The sequence below is a fragment of the Pan paniscus genome, chromosome X, assembly GCF_029289425.2.
Source record: "Pan paniscus chromosome X, NHGRI_mPanPan1-v2.0_pri, whole genome shotgun sequence".
Taxonomy (NCBI): domain Eukaryota; kingdom Metazoa; phylum Chordata; class Mammalia; order Primates; family Hominidae; genus Pan; species Pan paniscus.
The window spans coordinates 21,494,355-21,514,288 of record NC_073272.2 but is presented as its reverse complement, the minus strand read 5'-3'; the positions used below and the strand labels follow the sequence as shown (position 1 = coordinate 21,514,288).

Genomic DNA, 19,934 nt, shown 5'->3' with positions numbered 1-19,934 from the left:
GGGGGTTAGTAATCTACCCCAGAGGTTCAGTGTGAGGATTAAATGGGGTAGCATATGTAAAGTGCTTAGCAGTCCATGGCACATAGTAGGTGCTCAATAAATGTTACTATTTTATTAAACAGTAAATGGTCACAAATGGAAGGGGGCCGTGGGGTCTAGTGAGAGAGTTGAGGGTGTGCTGTCTCAGTTATCATTAGATTGGCTATTGTGGTATCATAGTGCTTGTGATCAACGAACCCTTATTTCACTTAATACAGTTGTTCCCCCTTACCCGTGGGTGCTACATTTCAGGACCCCTAGTGGATGCCTGAAACCATGAATAGTGCCAAGTCCTATATATACTGTGTCTTTCCCTATACGTACATATCTATGAGAAAGATTAATTTATAAATTAAGCGCAGGAGGAGATTAACACCAATAAATAATAATAAAACACTAATAATAAAATACAACACTAACAATATACTATAATAAAAGTTATGGGAATGTGTTCTCTTTCTCTTTCTCAAAATATCTTATTGTACTGTACTTACCCTTCTTATGATGGTGTGAGATGATAAAATGCCTACATGATGTAATGCAGCGAGGTGAATGATGTGGGCATTGTGACGTAGCGTTTGGCTACTATTGACCTTCTGATGATCTATCAGAATGAGGATCATCTGTTTTGAGTGATCCTGGATCATGGAGTCACAACGCTGTCTGTGGTTAGATGTGAGGAGCAGACAGTGTCAGTGACTCAGGGGCAGGGAACATCTGTAGCGTGGAGACGCTGGACAAATGGATGATTCACATCCCGGACAGGATGGAGCAGGATGGCATGAGGTTTCATCACACTACTGAGAATGACATGCAATTGAAAAGTTATGAATTGTTTATTTCTGGAATATTCCATTTAATATTTTTGGACCTTAGGTGGCCACAGGTAACTGAAACTGCAGAAAGTGGAACTGTTGATAAGGGGGGACTACTGTAAAAATTCCACTCCCAGTTCATTTGGACATGAAGGTGGTGGCTCAAACTAAGGAATTCCAAACCTCAGGCATAGGCAAGTCATAAGTTTTTTTCCTTTAGTTTATGTGAGCTATTGAAATGAGGTGGCATTGTCATCTCCTTACCTCTTTAAGGAAGGTCAAGACTCACTAGTAAACACCAGTGAAATTCCAGGAGAGGAAAAAAATGACAAATGACTTTCTTAGACTTCCTTAAGTTTAAGATGGATGGATGCAACTGAAATACAATTTCTCCCAACTTCAAGCATCACCCTTGAACTGGGTTGTAGGTCAGGTGGTACTGGCAAACAAATTCAAATCAGTGACAGGCTATAGTTGAGGCCTCGAAAAGCAGCATTCCAGGAGTTTGGTGTTCTCTGTAATGAGAGGTCCATGGCAGAGACCTAAGTGACGTGGTACAGTGTTGCAGGAAGAAGTTGAGTACAGATTGCAGAGAATTTGGCACAAAACGTGAATTGAATTAGTTTATCCAGCACTAGAGAGAGAACTATGAACTTAGGCTAAGGAAATGCTGCCACTTACTAGCTTGGTGACCTGGGGTAAGTCATTGAGTCCTGGATTCCTCATTTGCAAAATGATTGCCCATTCTGGCTTTTATTTTTTAACTCATGTGGTTGGCAGGAGGAGAGGGTGATGGATATCAGAAGGGTTTGTGAGCTATCCCAGTGCGAGGGCGAATGATTGTGCTTGGCGCCAGGTCACGTGATCTTTACCACCAGCCACCTCTGGGTCCCTCCCCTGTGCCCTCTGTAGGGCTTACTCTTTGGCATGTTGGCAGTGAGCTTTGTAGGACTTTATGCCACCAAAACAGTAACAGTCATGAGGCTTTTAAGAAGGATGGACTAGCCTGGCAGAGAGAAAGTAGCGAAGACATCATTCTTCTGACACCAGGCAGGCCTTTATGGAAGTCCGATGCGGAGATTTGGTTTAAGAGCAGTCTGATTATTCTGTTTCAGGTCCTACATCCATTGGATTAGTCTTTTCTCTAAGAATAGATCACTCTCTCCTTTGCCATTTGTGCAGTGTTGGATTAGATGCTACTTTTTACAGAGGGTTTTTTGAACATATGAACTTACATACAACTGTAAGTTTTATGGCTTCAGCTAACACTAGATCTTCAGATGGTGTTATTTTAAGTCACTTTGGTCAGGACTTTGACTTCTGTGGTTGTGAGTGTTGGTTTTCAGACGTTTGTCATTTCACTTGTTTCATGTTCAGATTTGTGTCTGCAGAGTTTGCTTTTAACATAACATCCAGCAAATGAAAGCCCTTTAAAGATTGGTAGTAGAACTTCATTTTAAGAAGCATCTATGGGGCCAGTGGAGTCGCAGGGGTCAGGAGTGGGATGCCAAGATTGCCTTGTAATCTAGACTTTCTTTGCTAGAATGAGAAATCCATATCCTTTATGGTACAGAGTACTTGATTTGCCTTCCATTGTATGGGAAGCCATGGTATAGTGGTGGCGTTCTTTGCATCGGAATACCCATTCCTCCTGACTTTCCTCCTTGGAAAAGCAAGTTGGAGTGGGCCCTCTGTCCTAGGGAGAGCCAAGCCCTCCTTGGGGTTGCACTACTCAGCCTGCTGACAGTGCCATCAGCACCTAGGAATTGCCCTGGAAATGCTGTGTTTGTTCCTAAGACCCAGAGGCTTGTAATTTTGCACAAAGGGGTGGAGAGTATTTGTGGAGTCACCAAAGATGTGATTAGACAAGATATCGATTCTGAACTTCTGCCCTCTTCCTTCTGTTCAACTCTGTTCTTGCTTAGTGAGGTACAGGCAAGAAAAATGGAACAGAGAGAACTAGGCTGCCAGCTTTTGAAACATATTGATCAGGGCACACATCTGATGTAGCACAGAGACCTTTCCCTTTATATGATGTCATCCTGCATTGGGGCCTTAATGTGCCCTGTGATCACCTCTGCATGGACTTCCTTTCTCAGAGAAAAGATTAGAGAAGAAAAAGAATCCCTGTAGGCAGTGCTAAAAAATAATTTAAGCATTTCTAAATGTGTTTCTTTGAAGTCATTGATCCCTTTGGTTTTCTAGGCCATGCAGTGGCATGAAGGAATGGTGTGAGGCGGTCAGCCATGAACGACAAACTTCTGAGCAATGTCGGTCTCACTTCCTACCTCCCATCCACCTCCCTGGCTTGGGCCTCCACTGCTGTCTGTCTGTCTGTCTGTCTGTCTGTCTGTCTCACCCTCACCCCCATACATGTTCTTTCTCCACGTAGTGCACATCTGTGGTGTGGATATGCTGTGGACAGTTGTGTCTGTACTTGAACCAGCTCTAAGCCAGGGTCTCCCAGATAGGACATGCTGGGTGAGTGAGATGTTGTAACCCTGAGTGTCCTCTGGTTGAGTGAAGTGTGGCCCTGGCTCTTATCTTGATTTGTCTGGCTTGGTTCTGTGTAAGTAGCTGGGGATCCTGTTAATGGATCCCCTGGGACAGAGGGAAGAGGACAGAAGTAGATTTGTTGAATCCTGTGGGGGTGTTTGAAATGGTACCAAGAGCAGGCTGAAATCTAATCAGCCTTCACTTATCAGGCTTGAGTTCCCGTATGTTGAAAGGGTGATGATTAGTAAGAAAAAGGCCAGGATACTTTATCTTTCGTTTGCACATTTAGAAAAATCCCCTCTGCCTTGCTAGCATTAGAAGCAGACCATTCTTTTTTCTCTACCACATCACATCAGCTTCCATTAAAAATCAACAGCAGCAAATACAAAGCCCCATCTATGGAAAACCGTTTAAGGCAACACTGTGCTCCAGTGCTTCAGGGGTGGGGTATTTGCCTTCTGCACCAATGGATCGGTTTCTCATATCCATGCCTTTCTGACCCAGCAGCTTTTAAAAGACCAAGAAGCATTGCTCTGCTTTCTACTGCCTCTCTCTAAGAGACCAGGGCTGCCGTGCCTCAAGCCATGTCCCAGAGAGCATATTTGAGACAAGTCAGCTTAATTTGTCTGCATGCCTAGGAAGCCTCTCTTTAAAATCTGATTTGGGGAGAAGAGCTGTCTCTAAATATTTTGCTTTTCCCATCCAGGCGAGCGACGGAGGCGCCGGTGCCAGGTGGCATTCAGCTACCTGCCCCAGAATGACGATGAACTTGAGCTGAAAGTTGGCGACATCATAGAGGTGGTAGGAGAGGTAAGCGACCTGGCCGGGCAGTGCAATGGCCTCGAATGGGCTGTCATAGTCACTACTTACCCACCCATGAAGACGCCTTGCTACAGACTCACAGGCTGTTTGGCCTTGAAGTTAGGGATCCTCTAGTTGAGTCTCCTGTCTGAGAAAATGGCTTTCCCCAGAGGAATGCCCCCAAGCCAGCTGAGTTCATACCTGGGGCCATTGGAAAGCATTGTCTCTAACACAGCTTACTAAATACCTCCGAATTTCCAACGCAGTGCCACCAAGTTTCTCTTCTACTTGAATTGAGCATAGACTCTGGGCATCCAGAGTGACCCAGATCCATCTTTAGAGCATGGATTTAGTATTCATTGTGGGGGACGCTGTGGATTTAGAGGGCAAAAAAAGGAGTGACATTTCTTAGAAGACCTAGTATGTGGCAGATGTGACAAGATTCTTTAAGCATTAGCCCATTTCCTCAGCCCACACGGTTTATTGTGCGGGATGAGGAAGGAGGATCAAGAGACCCTAGAAGACGCAGGGCTGATGGCCAAGCCTGGTCCCTGTGACTGGAGACCCTCACTCTTCCTGCTGTACCACATTCTCTTATTCCTGCTAGTGAAATGTCCCTCCAGATTCCCTCAGGCCTAGGGGATCCTGGGTTTCAGGCTTAGAACCTTATCATTCATTGTGATTCAACAGTTGTATCTATATCTAGAAACACAGTTTTCCATTTGCTTATTGCTTGCTGATACCCTCTGACCTTACAGAAACCCACAATTCATAGAAAAGGAAGCTAGAAGTTGAGGATGACTTTAAGGGAGCTGTCATGTGGGTGGAAGTGGCAGGGGTGATGCTAGAAGCCAGACTTCCTAGCTCTCATACATAACCTAATGTGAACATGTGTCAGAGTTTTATTTAACTCATTAATGAAGGGATCTGTAAGATGGTAAGGCTGGCCTGAAGAGAATTGTGAAAGAGCAAAGATAATGACTGAAAAAAAAAAATTTAAGATTGCTAAGTTACATGCAAAACTACATAGTGCCCTACAGTGCAATAAAACTGTAACCTTTGAGGTTATCTTTTCTAGGGGACAAATCCTTTGCATTTCTGCTCGTCAAAATTTATTTTTGTTACTACCTGGCAAGAATCATTTGCAGTGCTCTCAGTTTTCACCAGTTAACATCCACAGCAACAGAGTTGTAAACTAGCCTCATAAATAGTACATAGTGTGCCAAGCAGAGATACATGTCCCTCCAGAAGCAATTAATGGGGTCCCCAGTGTGGCACTGGGAGGGCATGCAGGAACCCCTTTTACCTACTTCCGAATTTTGGATAATTAACATGTCATTCATCCTTTTTTACCCCTGGTGGCAAGCAGGGCACATAGGAGACATTTATTGAAAGTTGAATGAGTGAAAAAATGAATGGACAACAGAGAACATTTATTTCGGTGGTAGAATGACAAATTTCTTAAGGCTGTAACCATGGAAAGAAATTCCAGAAGAAAAAATAAACAGATGTGACTAATAAGAAAAATGGTTAAGATTTTGGTACGATTTGAAGCTAGTCCAGCTAAGGAAAGAGAACAATAAATAGGAAAACATTTGCAATAAATTATGACAGAAGTTATTATATATGTAGTATGTGAAAATATTAGGAAGCTATTATAACAATGATAAATAATAGATAAATTTGCCATAAACACAGATCCCAGACGGAGAAAAAAGTCTTAACCACAAGAAAATGTTCCACTCGACTGTTAATTAAATAAATACAAATTAAGACAAGAATGGGTTTTTACTTATGAAAATCCTAAGAAAATATTTAGTGGTTAAGCTGTTGGCAAGGCATAGAAGAACTGGTGAATTTGTATGTCTGTATTATGAAGCTATTTGGCAAGGTATGTCAAAAGCTATCAATATCTGAATAACACTTTTTGACTCAGTGATCTCATTCCTGAGAATTTATCCACAGAAACTGATTAATGAAAGAAGAAACATGTGAAACGTGTTAATTACAGCAGTATTTGTGATAATGAAAAATAAGGAGAATTAAGTTGTATTTTCCAAGTAGAACGTTGTGAAGCCATTAAGATGGTAAACACAGAGGTTTTTAGATATGTATTTGTTATGATACTTTGCATTGTAATGATCTGTTATATTCTAAGCTGAGAGCTTTTCAATGGCAGGGACCTGATTTTTATCTATTTTTATATTTGTGGTACCTAGAATAGTGCCTGAAACCTAATCTGCACTTTAATAAATGCTTGCTGAATAAGTAAATGAATCAATGGAAATACAAAAAGAGTTTTTTGCAAATTGAACAAATCAGAACACAAAATTGCATACACTAGGATAAAACCATGTAAAATATATCTATATGCTTGTGATCAAAGACTGAAAGGGAACAAGAATTGAAAATGCTTCTGTCATAGAAGATGACTTTTCTTTTAATATTGTAATAATGCATTAAGAAAAACCACAAGTCAAGACAAGGAAAATGATTAATACATTTCTCAGAAATATTGCCCACTTTTGCCTGCCTATTGGCTGCAGAGAAACTGAACGTTGATTGCTTAAAGGAGAAGGAGGAGTACTCGCAGAGCTGTTACTGGATTTGCCTAGAGGCTGATAGGCCTTTGCCATCATCTATAATACCAGCCTCCTTTCTATTATTCGCTGCCAGCTAAATCCTGTTCGTCATTCTGGACTTGCTTCAAATAGGAAAAAGGAAAAAATAACCATATAGTCTATGATATTTACGTAAAACAAAACGTAAAGGCTGGCCTTTTAATCCAAAGTTTTAAAATACGATCAAAAACTCCCCATTGTTCCAGTTTACTTGTTATATTGCAGAGACTGGGCCCTTGTCACTGTATAATATAAAATCTGTCCTTTTCTCTTATAGTGAATGTTATATAAATGCTAGATGTAGCTCCTCTCTAATTCCACTGATGATTAAAAATAAACAGAAAAAAGCAATAAACAAAAACCCCTAAATCACAGAGAGATCAAAGCAAGAACATAATAGTTTTGCAATACTGTAGGATTAATCTATTAATAAAATATAACATGTATTGTGTATGTATATATTATATTTTTATTGATTAATAGATGGATTTCTCTAATTTTGCAAAGCTGTACACACACACACACACACACACACACACACACACACACACACACACACACAGTTTCTCTTTTTGCCCTGACAGATAAGCCTTAGGAGGATTTTGAATGTATGGACTAGTTTTTTTGAAAGAGTTGAATCAAGTAGAGAATCCTAAAGTCCTAAAACATCTGCCTTAATATCTAATTTTAGCTTAAAATATCAAAATGAATATTCGTTCATCATTTATCAATACAATCTTATGACATGGGGCCAAGGCCACTTCCCTAAATATGGGTTTGCTGGTTTGAGTTCCATCTATCTCTGCATCCATAGTGCATCCTCTATGATTCCCATTGGTTTCCTTCTCAAGTTCTACAGCCCACCACCCGCCTCCAACCCCTTATCTTCTTTAGTTGTTGCCTTCACACCAAATTTGGCAACAGTTTTTTTTTTTTAAACATTCAGATCATTACCTTTATCCCTCCTCACCATCAACTCTTTCTCTTCACACCTGTATATTTTTGTGAAATTTAACCAAATGTGTGCTACCATTAATGAGCAAAAGGCTTAAGCAGGTTTAGGTAGAAACAACCTTGACCCTTAGTCGGGTGAACAGCTTGCTCACCTGGCAGGAGCGAGTCTACCAGCCCTGAATGCTCAGCCTGAGCCAGCCTCCAAAGCGTGGTTTAGGGAAGGAAGGGAGTGCTCAGGGCAGTGTGGGCATAGTGGAGTTGGCAAAGCAAAGCACCTGCCAAGAAAGCACCTGCCATGCTTCTGGCTCCTGGCTGGAGAGTGGTGGTTGTGCTGTGAAAAGAAATCATCATTGTGAACCTAAAGGAACCAGACTGCCAATTCAAAAGGAAAGTAGCAGGCTGTGAATTCCTGGATTGATATTTTTAAAGAAATCATTGTGAATACACACTGGGTCATTTTTATCCTGAATGGAGAAGAGAAATAAATACAGGCAAAGTTCTAATTATAGGAAGAACAGAGATGGCGTGTGAATGAGATTTACAGGAGAAATGGCATTTGAAGTCCCCTGGAATTTTTATGCAGGCTTTTTGGCTTATGATGTGTTTTTGTTGTTGTTGTTGTTTTGTTTTGTTTTTTGTTTTTTTTTTTTTTAAAGTGCATTGAAGCCACTTTGTTTTTCTATGTTATCTAGAGCCTGGGAAAGGAGCCACTTTTCCTCTTGTATTGGATTAGCTTGGTCTTAGCCAGTCTCTCAGTCGTGGCCCAAGGGATGTTCAAAGATTCTTGCTTTTATGTGTTCTTTATGGTTACTTTTTGGGGTGTTTCTCAGTGGCCCCCAGTCAGGCTGGCTTAAAGCCTAACCTGTTTTTGTGGCTTGCAAAGATGATAACTTCCACTTTCAAAGTACTTTTGCATCTTCCTTCTTGTGCCCATGGAATATTTGGTCCACTCAGCTAGAGTTAAATAGGCCCTTGAACGTCATCAAAACTTTAAATCAGTCAGACAACTTTTGTGGGTGTGGATAGGCCCACATCCTCATGTCATTTTTTGCCCATGAGAAGTCAAGTTTATTCAAAGGCTGATCAGTTAATAGGTGATCGAAGCATACTGAAGTTCTGACCTGTTAAGATAATCGCCTTGCTTTAGAAGGGTGTGTATCTCTTTGCAAAAAGAAGATAACATTAATATAAAATATCTGCTTATTGGAATTTGATAATCCAAAGAGCTTGGGCTGTTCTACAATTATTTCTCCAAATAACTTTGAGGTGAAAACCTCTGATTTCCTAATGTGCAGAGATGGTAAAACATTCATATTAAGGAGAAGGAAGCCGTGTTTAGAAGAGAAAGTTGATTAGATTTGAATCATCAGCATGCAAAACAGGCTGCAATCATATAAAAGTAGCATATTTGCAAGTTTAAAGGTATTTATAATAGATTTGCATAGCTGTGGGATTTATCAAATATTTCAGTGCTTACACTCTGAGAGAAACTGTGTTTATTGAGATTTGGAGATTGATTGAACATAACCTGTCCCTTGAAACATGCTCAGTCTAGTGAGGGAGGGCAAGATATACACAGCTAAGGTAACTATCAACCCAAGATGTTACCAGAGTGGCAAATGATGGCACTGACGAATGAGAGAGGAATTTAAAAATAGGAGTAGTCACAGAGGGTGAAGAAGATGCTTTGTAGAATAGGTGAGGTTTCAACTGAAGATGCAGATGGTGAGTGGTATTTGTGTTAGGTGCTGGAGGAAGGAGGACATGGTGTTAGTAGAGCCTTGCTCTGCATTAGGGGAGGACCTGTGAAACTTTGGGACCTCCCCTAATGCAGACCTCCCCTAATACTTTGGGTGTAGAGTATAGAAAGCAGGTGCTGGTGGATGCAATGAAATGGGGTTGAGATCAAAGTTATAGTGCTGGCCACACTGAACTTTCAAAGGAGCACCTGTTTAAAGATTCCTAATCTGGAGGTTTCCCAGGTGAACATATCCCCATAACCATTTTCTCACCTGGAAATAGCAATGGGAGAAAACTTGAGGATCTTGATTCATCAGAAAGGTTATCTTGCTGGCTTGTGTTACCATTTGTTCATATTTTTTTATTGGAATGATAGAAAGACCTTAGTATTGGACTCACTTAGGAATTTGGGGACCTGTGGCTGTTTTTGAAGGACAGGATTATCAAGCACTGCTGAAGGAAGTTTCCGAAAGCTCTACCAGAAACCCTTTCCACTCTGATGAAAAATCATGGATGTTGCTCTGTCTTGTTGGGCAGTTGGCCTAAGTCTTAAATAGAAATTGTATATGTTTTCTTAAATGACTTCCCTTCCAATTACTCTACAGATTTCTCTTCGAGGGCGCCTCTCATGTAGAATAGCCTTGTTCTCAGAAGAGTGAGGGGAGGGAATGAAAATCAACTTCCCTATGTGAATGGAATGTTCTGGCCCAGCCAGAAAGAGGTAATCATACAATGAACTACACAAGAATTAGGGGAAAATATTGGTCCAGCCGTTTAGGACCTAGATAATGCTTGTTTATATTTGGCATAGCCAGCTTTCCCACATCCTCTGAGATTGAAAATAGTGTAGGTGTTTATGCCTTCAGGAAATGCCCCCCTTAAAGATATATTTTTTTTTCACCAGTTCTACTGATAGAAAAACATGTTTACCAGAAATAATTTGTATTATTTTCAGCGATATTTAAAAAGTTAAATTATGTCTCAGCACATTTATATGAAGTTCTAGAAGAAGTAAAATGAATCAAAGGTGATAGAAATCAGATTAATGATTGCTTGGAGGTGGATTGACTAGGAAGGGGCACAGGGAACTTTCTGGAGTGATGGAAATGCTTTTTATGTTAATAGAGGTGTTGGCTACAATGGGCGTTTGTCAAAACTAATCAGCTTGTATTGTTAAGTTCTGCATTTATGTAAATTATACTTCAATTTTAAAAAAGCTTTAAAAGCTGTCTTAACATTTTTCTAGCGTTTTAAAAATTCTCAAAACACCTTTCCCAAGTAAGAGAAAGGAACAGTATTACAATTTTCATTTAGTTACTCCTGAAAAAAAAATTTGAGGAAAATTTTAGCAGCATTAAGGTGTGGGCCTTTCCTTAGACTTTGATGTGTCACTTTTCTTTTATGGGAAGAATGGTAAAACAACTCTTGAAACAATGAAGCTGACTTTGTTTGTCTGGGTGCATCCCCCTAACCCCAGGCTTCCCTCAAACCCACCCCTCCAGTGTGCTTCTGACTGGGGTTTGGGTATCAAAGTATTCACTGGATGAAAAAAAGCTATAGTCATCCTTAGATGAACTTTTTCTGTCTTGCTACTTGTGCCCTTGGGTAGACTGTAGACCTCATAAAGCCTCCATACCCCTTCTCAGTCCAGTTGACAGGTAAAACTTCAGGGGTGATAAATAGGAACTGGCCTGAATAGCCAAGCACTCACAGGGAGCATGCCATCTTTTCAGTCACAGACTTCCTCTTTAGTGCCTTACAAATGGGGTGCAAGAAGGGGTGGGGATGGGAGTATTGAAGTTCACCCAGGTGTTTGCCCAATCTCCAACAGGGTTAAGATTTAAAAACTACTTCCTTGGACCCTGAACCCACTTAGATGCTGTTGATTGTAAAGACATGAAAATTGCAAGGCCCTCAGATAGAAACTGTTGAAGTGGTTTTATTCCATCGTTCTCAAACGCTACCAGGTGTAAGCTGCTCTGCTCCCAGCTCTGGGCCAAAGGTGAGATTCACTCTTGGGGCACGGTGAAATTGTATCTTAGCACATTTATGTGAAGTTCTAGAAGAGGCAAAAGTAATCAAAGGGCTCCAGAGCTGATTGGGTTGGTCATAGAGGGACACAGGTGGGATTTGTTCTCAGCCTAGAGCCAAGGCCTGCAGAAGACTGTTTATGAGTGGGGAAGGGCATCTGCCCCCTTTTATTATTGTCCTTTCCTTGGGGTGGAAGTTATAAGCCCTTGGTGTGGTATTCGTAATCCCTACTTTGTTACAAAGAGATGCATTTCTTTCTTTTCTTAACTATAGAAATGCAAACATAAGCAAGCTTGATTTCCAAGCAGGGGCTGTTCAGGCTCTGTAACTGCCTCTCTCTTGTTGGAAACTTCTCAAGGATGGAGTCTTTATCTGTTTTGTTCAGCAGTGAATCTGTCCCCAGGTACTGGGGCAGTGCAAGATAGGTGCTTACTAAATATTAGTGGAATTGGGAGGACCACACAGTCCTGGGTGTGGCAGTACCTAGTTAAGAACAGTGGCAAATATAGTTAGGATCTCTCAGTTCCTTTTGCTCCTCACAGGAAGGAAACCTTTTTCTGTGGGGGAAATCAGGGCTCTTTAGGCCCCCATGGAGGATTTTTCCCAATAATGTCTCTGCCATTCATTCATTCATTCATTCAATGTGTGAGGCACTGTGCTTTACTCTTAGAATGAGTGAATGAATGAATGAATGAAATCACATGGCAGTGTCCATGTCCTCGTCTTTACACAGGAAGTTGAACTAGAATATCTCTGAAGAGGGATAGTGTGAGGTATCATTTTTCTCTTATCTCCAGCCTCAGTCTCGAGACCAAAACAGCTGGCCTGGCTATACAAGGAAATAGTACTGAACGACTCTCACTGGTACTGAGGCCACCCCCACCACCCCCATGAAGGGCTCCAGCTCACAGAAAAATGAGCATCGTGCCCATGGTGCACCTGTGATGGGAAGTGTGTCCCCAGGTGATGAGCAGTGGTTTTATTGTCTGCCCCTCCACTTACTGCGTGGTTAATGATAGGCCTCTGCCATTTTCCCATAGGCCACTCCTCTCAGACTGTGCTGTGACAGTGATACTGACATCTGAGGGTGTGGTGAGGTGAAGATACGTCTGTTTTCCCAGCAGACAGCCTGCTTTTCCTACACATCAGGAAGGCTTCCCTCAGGGATCTTGGGCAGGAGCCACTTATTACTAGGAATAGGAATGTTCCAGACATCTTCAAACTAAGTGGGTTGGAATTGGCCCAGCTGCCCCGTGCTGTTGGGGATTATGCCAGGGACTGCTCATTTGTGGTTCATGCCCTTGATTTTCTCCTCCTGCTATGTGACTCCTGGGAGAGAGAAGGACATTTTCTGGTTTCTTATTCAGTACCAGCACAAAGGACTCCACTCTACAAATCCTGTGACTATTGATACTGAGACTCATGGTGAATCTTCCTAACCATCTAAGCCTATAAAAAGCTCCTTGAAAAAATAATATGTGTCAGTTGAGTTGGCATAGAAACATGGAATGATTTCAGTGGAAATGCTGTGAAATGCCACGATTTGGTATCAAATAGTCGTTGGGACAGTTGTGCATGAATGCCGTCATCTGGATCCTCTCCCAAAGATTTTGTGATTGTGCAAATGTAATTGCCACTCTGTAAGTCTGTATCCTACAAGTTTCCTTATAAATGCTCTAAACATATCGTTCTGGTTATCTCCATTCCACAGGCTCCATCAGCAACCCCCTTTCTCATACACACCTGTCCCCTAAGTATGGCTGCCATTTCTTCTTCTAAAAGCCTACCTTAATTTTGATTTCTTTTTTCTCAAAGCCTTCCTTTAGCACCCCAGATCTCAGTGAGCTCAACTTTGTGTAACAAGTTTGATGTGTGCTAAGTCATGGTGTTTTCTCATCTGTTTACATTGCATTGCTAATGTTTAGTCATACCTTTCTATCTTGGTAGAGTATTCACTTCTTGAGGAAAACTAAGGACATGTCCTATACAGTTCTATGTCCCGCAGCCCCTAGTGAAGATTTGTAATGCATATATACTTCTAACACAGATTGAGATGCTGCCCTAAAGACGACAACTGTGAAGTGTGTTAATTATTCCCATCATGCAGATAGGAATAAAACGGGGTTCATTTTGGTAGGACAAATTTGAATAACGTCACACAACTACTAAGTTTCAGGATAGAAAAAATTCGAACTGGACTTTTGACTCAAATTTTCTTTTTCTTTTTTGTTTAAATTGTTTTAGCTTTTACATTGTATTTATTAATTTGGATTGGTAATACAGACTTTCCTCAACTTAAAATGGGATTATGTCCCAATAAACCCATCATAAGTTGAAAATATCATAAGTTGAAAATGTATTTAATACACCTAACCTACCAAACAGCATAGCTCAGCCTAGCCTACCTTAAATGTGTTGACAACACTTCCATTAGCCTATAGTTGGGCAAAGTCATTTGGCAAAACAGTATACTGAAGAGTGTCGGTTGTTTACCCTCATGATCACATGGCTGACTGGGAGCTGAGGTTTACTTCTGCTGCCCAGCATTATAGAAGTATCGTACTACCTATTGCTAGTCCAGAAAAAGATCAAAATTCAAAATTTGACGTATGGTTCCTACTGAATGCATATCACTTTTGCATCATCATAAAGTCAAAAATCCTAAGTCGACCTATTGTAAACTGGAGACTGTCTGTACGTGCACATGGTAAAACAATTCCAAAGGTTGTATTATACCACACCATACAGCTTGTAACTTAATACTTGCTTGTTTTCAAACTGCCCTTATTTTCCTCCAAGAAGCCAGTTTGCTATTCTGACTTCTGCTGTACTACTAGTGGCTCTATTACAAAATCCAGGGCCAATTTTTTTACGCTTCTGTCACCCATCCCTGCTAGTTGATCACTCAAGGCCAGCTCAGACCTCAAAGGGCCTCAAATCCAAATCTGCCTCATCCATTCTCACTGCTCCCCCGATTCAGCCTTCCCTCCTTACCCAGATATCATAGTCTCGCTGCCCTTCCTACCTACCTACCCCCTTTCGGTTCATCTTAGGGTAACTTAGAACCCTTCAGAAATGTACGGGAAGCTCTTACACTTTCTGATTGAGTTCTTAGCCTACAGATAAATTCTTAACTATATATTTTTAGGCTGTTTAGTTAGTTTGGTAGTCTGGGGAAACCATTCTCAGTTTTTAGATAATGCTTTTAAATGCATAAAATAAAACACATAAGATTATAAAGGGAACGATTTATATTGAAATAGTTATCAAATTATTTTAAGACCAAATTTTGATATAGTAATCTATGGGTATCCTTATTAATAGACTAAATAGCAAAGGTCTCCCAGTAGGTGTAATAACTATCACCATTTCAAAGCAGCAATGAGCACATACGATATTTTGAGATACCCATAGCATCTATGATGTGATATGAAAATATCTGTGGTTTGTTTGGTGATGAGTCACAGGTCCTTCTAATATTGGTGTGTTACTTACCCTACATTCATAACCAAAGCAGATGCCAAATTTCAGTTAGAGGCTAATGAAAATGAAGTATTAATTTTGTCTGTTTGCATTTGTGGATCCCAGGTAAACACCCCCTTCTTTAGCCTGAATCTCAAGGCTCTATGTGGTCTTTTTTCTTGTTCCCTGTTAACTTTAAAGCCATTCAGTCTCCCTGTGTGGGCTCTGCATGCTACACTATACAGATGGGAGGCAAAATTGGAAACCACCATGTCTAACCTGACCCATGTATCTCTGCTCTTTTGTTTGTATCTCTGCAGGTAGAGGAAGGATGGTGGGAAGGTGTTCTCAACGGGAAGACTGGAATGTTTCCTTCCAACTTCATCAAGGAGCTGTCAGGGGAGTCGGATGAGCTTGGCATTTCCCAGGATGAGCAGCTATCCAAGTCAAGTAAGGAAGTCTACCCTACCAAGCAGGAGAGGGGCGGGGGACCGGCAGGCTGTGCTCCAGCCTCCCTTCTGTTCTGTATCCTATGCTGAGAGGCTATAGTAAACGCTTACGAGTATTTTTTTGGTTATACTGCCTTAACCCACTGTGGTTTAGGAAGTTGATCACTATAAAGGTGTGACCCGTAGCCACACATTCTGTATGTCTCTGGATAGGTAACTGCCAGCCTTCATGCCCTGGTAATACTGTCTCATGGGTGGCCCATGTTGCTGTGCCTCCATATACTTCTAGAGTGTTGCTTACTGTAAGTTCATAATTATTTAAAAAATGAACCAAATGGGATTGTCAGTATTTCTCAGCATCCCTTGAGGGACTTGGAGAAAAATTATCAAAGAAAAAAAAATTACTGGTGGTGAGAAGTGAAGTGCTATGACAAGATGAGTGCATGCCAATCCCCTTAAAAGTAGGTCAAGACAACTGAGAGTCCAGGTCCCACCTTGGGTGGTGAGCATGTGTGTCCTTCTACGATGGTGACAACGAACTTCAGGTCTTTCTTTCTCCAGGGCCTGAAGGTCTCCCTCCAGCTTCTCTGCTGCCCTTTCCAGCTCACGGAGCAAAAGGTCAGGACCGGGAAACTTCGTTCTCCCAGTCACTAACCCAACTGTGGGCGTCTGTGTATCTCTTGTGCCGTCTTGAGCCAAGGTCATGGGCATGAATGTTGTAGGAGGCTCGACTGTGCAGCACTACCTGGGGTTGCAGAATTTCCTTTCTGACAAGAGGAGGGCAGCTTAGTCCTGTCCAAATCATTCTTAAATGTCTTCCTTTTTCATTTGGAAAAACCTGACTTGAGTGGTGTTCTCGTGTTAGTTTGTGTCTCATTTATTTAACCAGTAGTATGATTAGACAAGTGTCTGATTTGGAGGTAACGCCATTTCCAGAGAAGTGCTCAAGCGACTTCCTTCACTTGGTGTCTCAGCAGCTCTGGATGATGTAGCCTGACATACCGAGAAACAGCAGCACTTGCTGGTTATCCAGTGGCTTCAGCAGTCCTCCTTCCCTCCAGTGCCAAAGCCTGGGACCCTACTACCCCTGAACCCCATTCCATCCTAGAGTCTATGGTAGGAAGCACTGGAAGGGGTTGGGGGGGAAACGAGGTGTCTTGGAGCTCCTGTTGCCTTCTCTGGCTCAGGGCAGGGGGATTCTCTATTAACATGGCCCAGCTGATGAGTACTACTGGGAGGGGAGAAGGTGTCCTTGACCTCCCATTAGTGGAAATTACTATTGCTTTCAAAATCCGTATTAGAATTCTAGCTGCCCTGGTGTCTTCTTTTGTACTCTGGAATAACTATTGTACCTGGTAATTAGATCCCATAATAACAATACTCTATGTCAGGGACATTGTGGATTAAATGGGATTTTTTGGAGGGAGGACCAAATTGGGTCATTATAACATTATTTCCATGAATAAATTCATTACAAGTTCCAGTGGCAATAATGTGCATAAACCACCTTGCTCCATAGCAGACCCATAATAAATGGTAGCTCTCACTGTTAGTCAAGATAACTGTTGAGACATAACCAGTTAGTATCAGTTGCTTGGAGGTTGCTTGCATACTGAGCGATAGCATGTTGTCTGAGGCATTGTGACTGCATTTGGAAATTACTTTGGAGTTCCTCTACTGATGCAGAGGAGGAGATCTGGGGAAGTATTAGACAACCTCTTTGGAAAAGTCTTGACATATTGGTGTCCTGCCATCTTAGCTATGCTCTCAGAGCTGGAAGATCAGAGGAGTAATGCCTCTTGTATCTTTAGAACTATTGAAACAAATTGACTTCTCTCATTCCAAGTCAGTAATATGGACAGTTCACCCTGTCTGACCCCTCAGCTAAAGGCATATGGTGCTGCAATTCCTGGTACAGAGGATTAGGAGGTTGGGCGGAATGGTCTTCCCATTTAGCATTATGTCATCACCTGCTCAGAAGGGGCATTTTCTCTTCTGGAGACTGTTCCCCCCACACACTTACTGAATTAAAAGCCTTCCATTTCAAGACCAGGAGAGCCCAGTGGTTTCAGCAGCCGTGTTTAGTTGCCATTTTTGAGGGGATTTTGAATCCCCCGGAGAGGCATGGTCCCCTAACAAGGATGGCTGCTTCTGATAAAGGATACATGGCTTTTGTAATCCTCCTGCATGTACAGTTAAGGAAAAGAGGGCCCATCTCTCCATCGGTTGGTTCATATCCATCTATCTATCCATCCTTCTTTCTCTCCTTCCTTCTTTCTTCCTTCTATTCTTCATTCATTCTATCTTTATTGACACCCCATTGTTACTAAAACACTGTCCAAGGCGCTGACGATATACAGAGACAAATCAGACAGGGTCCCTGCTTTCAGTAAGCTCACACTGCAGAAAGGGGACATGCAAACCCGAGTTCAGCAAAGTGTCCAGGTGCTCTGCAAAGTAAGCATCTGAAGAAGAGTGGGGCACAAAGAGGCCAGTCCCATGGGGATGTGGGGCTTCATAGAAGAGCAGATGTGAGAATAATGAATAGCTTGCTAAATTGAAGTAATTCCCTGAAAGAGAGAAATAGTATCTCTCAGTGTTCTGACAGAATTTCCAGTAGCAGGCCAGGCATGGTGGCTTATGCCTATAATCCCAGCACTTTGGGAGGCCAAGACAGGTGGATAGCTTGAGCCCAGGAGTTCGAGACCAGCCTGGCCATCATGGTGAAACCCTGTCTCTACTAAAAACAAAAAAACAAAAATTAGCTGGGCGTGCTGGCACATACCTGTAATCCCAGCTACACAGGAGGCTGAGGCATGAGAAGTGCTTGAACCCAGGAGGCAGATGTTGCAGTGAGCCATGATCACATGACTGCATTCCAGCCTGGGCTACAGAGAGAGACTATTAAAAAAAAAATAAATATATATATGTATATATATACACACACACACACACACGTATGTATATATATGTATATGTATATGTGTGTGTATATATATGTGTATATATGTGTGTGTATATATATGTTTATTTGGTATTTGCATTCTTCACATTTCTGCTTCCAGAAAGTATTTGAAGTAGTTACTGAGTTGAATTTTGTGTACCAATGGATGAATATGATAGAAGAAACATTGGCATTATATTTATAAGGGAGTATGCCAAGACTGCTTGACACATGGTAGGTGTTTAATAAATGCTTGTTGAATCCCCTTTTACTATAAGGAGGCATTTTTATTTTTGAATGACAGGTGAAAATCTTTTGAACTTGCTTTTCTCTTATTCTGATGTATTTTTCCATATCGTGGTTGGTTATGAAAGTCTCTAAACTTTCTTAGATCTTTGTTTAGGGTAATCTAGTCTATCAAGGAAAGAATTGCAACGATTGTATTGGTGGATATTTTATCCATTTTATCTCAGAGAGGAAAATTTATAGTTATGTAGTAGCAGAAACTTTTCACTGCATATTTAAATTTGAAAACATCTTTACCATTTTCAGAACTTATGAAACCTTAAAGGTAGTTTTTCAAAAAAGATTCTTATAAACTTTTTTATTATTGAAAATTTCTAACATAAACAAAAATAATAATAGTATAATGAACCTCTGTGTACCTATCACTCAGCTTCAGCAATTATCAACCTTTGGCCAATTTGTTAAAATTATAGCCCTCTGCACGCTTTGTCCATATTATCTTGAAGGCAAACCCCAGATATTATATAATTTCATTCATAAATATTTTAACATGCATCAATAAAAGAGTGTCTTTAAATACCATTTATCTCACACACATAAAATTATGGCAAGTCCTTAGAATAATTAAACACATGGTCACTGTTCACTTTCCCCTAAAGTCTTCTTTATTACAATTCATTTGAGTCTGTATCCAAATAAAGTACATACGTTGCAGTTAGTCAGTATGTCTCAAATCTGTTTGAATCTATAGATTTCTCCTTCATATCTCCATTTTTTCTTGTAATTTTTTTTGCTAAAGCAACTGAGCCCCTTTGTCTATTAATTTCTCACAGCGTGGTTTTTGCCGATTTCATCTCTGCTGTGTCATTAAATCTGTATTCCTATAAATTGATCATTAGATCTGGGGACTTGATTAGATTAGATATAAATATAAAGCCTGAATATATATATATATATATATATATATACACCTGAATATATATATAAAACCTGAAAATATATATATATATATATATATATATAGAACCTCAAAAAAATATATAGAGAGAGAGAGAGCGACAGAGATTGAGTGCGCATGCGTGCGTGCGCGCGAGAGTAAACCTGCCACCTAGGTGGTAATGGATAATCCACTTGGAGGCTCATAATGTCTGGCCGTCCTACTTTTTGAATGTTAGCAGCCATTGATAATTGTCTCCCAAACCTAGTTACTCATTAGGACTTGCAAAGAGGTTTCAACCAGAAATTTAAAAATAATAATAAAATGGGCTCCCGTGTAACAGATCAATAGTCCAAAAAAGTGTTTAGTAAATTAGGTTTTTAAAAATCAAAACAGCCA

At 40.9% G+C, this 19,934-nt stretch overlaps 1 protein-coding gene across 15 annotated transcripts in view; it reads left to right on the top strand.

Moving 5' to 3' along the window:
• SH3KBP1 (SH3 domain containing kinase binding protein 1) overlaps positions 1 to 19,934 on the top strand; it is a 357,317-nt gene that overhangs the window by 175,693 nt on the left and 161,690 nt on the right. For 10 of the 15 annotated variants that reach the window (XM_034950171.4, XM_034950169.4, XM_034950170.4 and 7 more), the window contains 2 exons: positions 4,057 to 4,160; positions 15,280 to 15,409. In XM_034950171.4, coding sequence (XP_034806062.1) covers positions 4,057 to 4,160; positions 15,280 to 15,409 — 234 coding nt within the window. Of the gene's footprint in view, positions 1 to 4,056; positions 4,161 to 15,279; positions 15,410 to 15,969; positions 16,027 to 19,934 lie in introns of all 15 variants that reach the window. The other 5 variants (XM_055106669.3, XM_034950164.4, XM_034950167.3 and 2 more) reach the window with 1 other exon arrangement.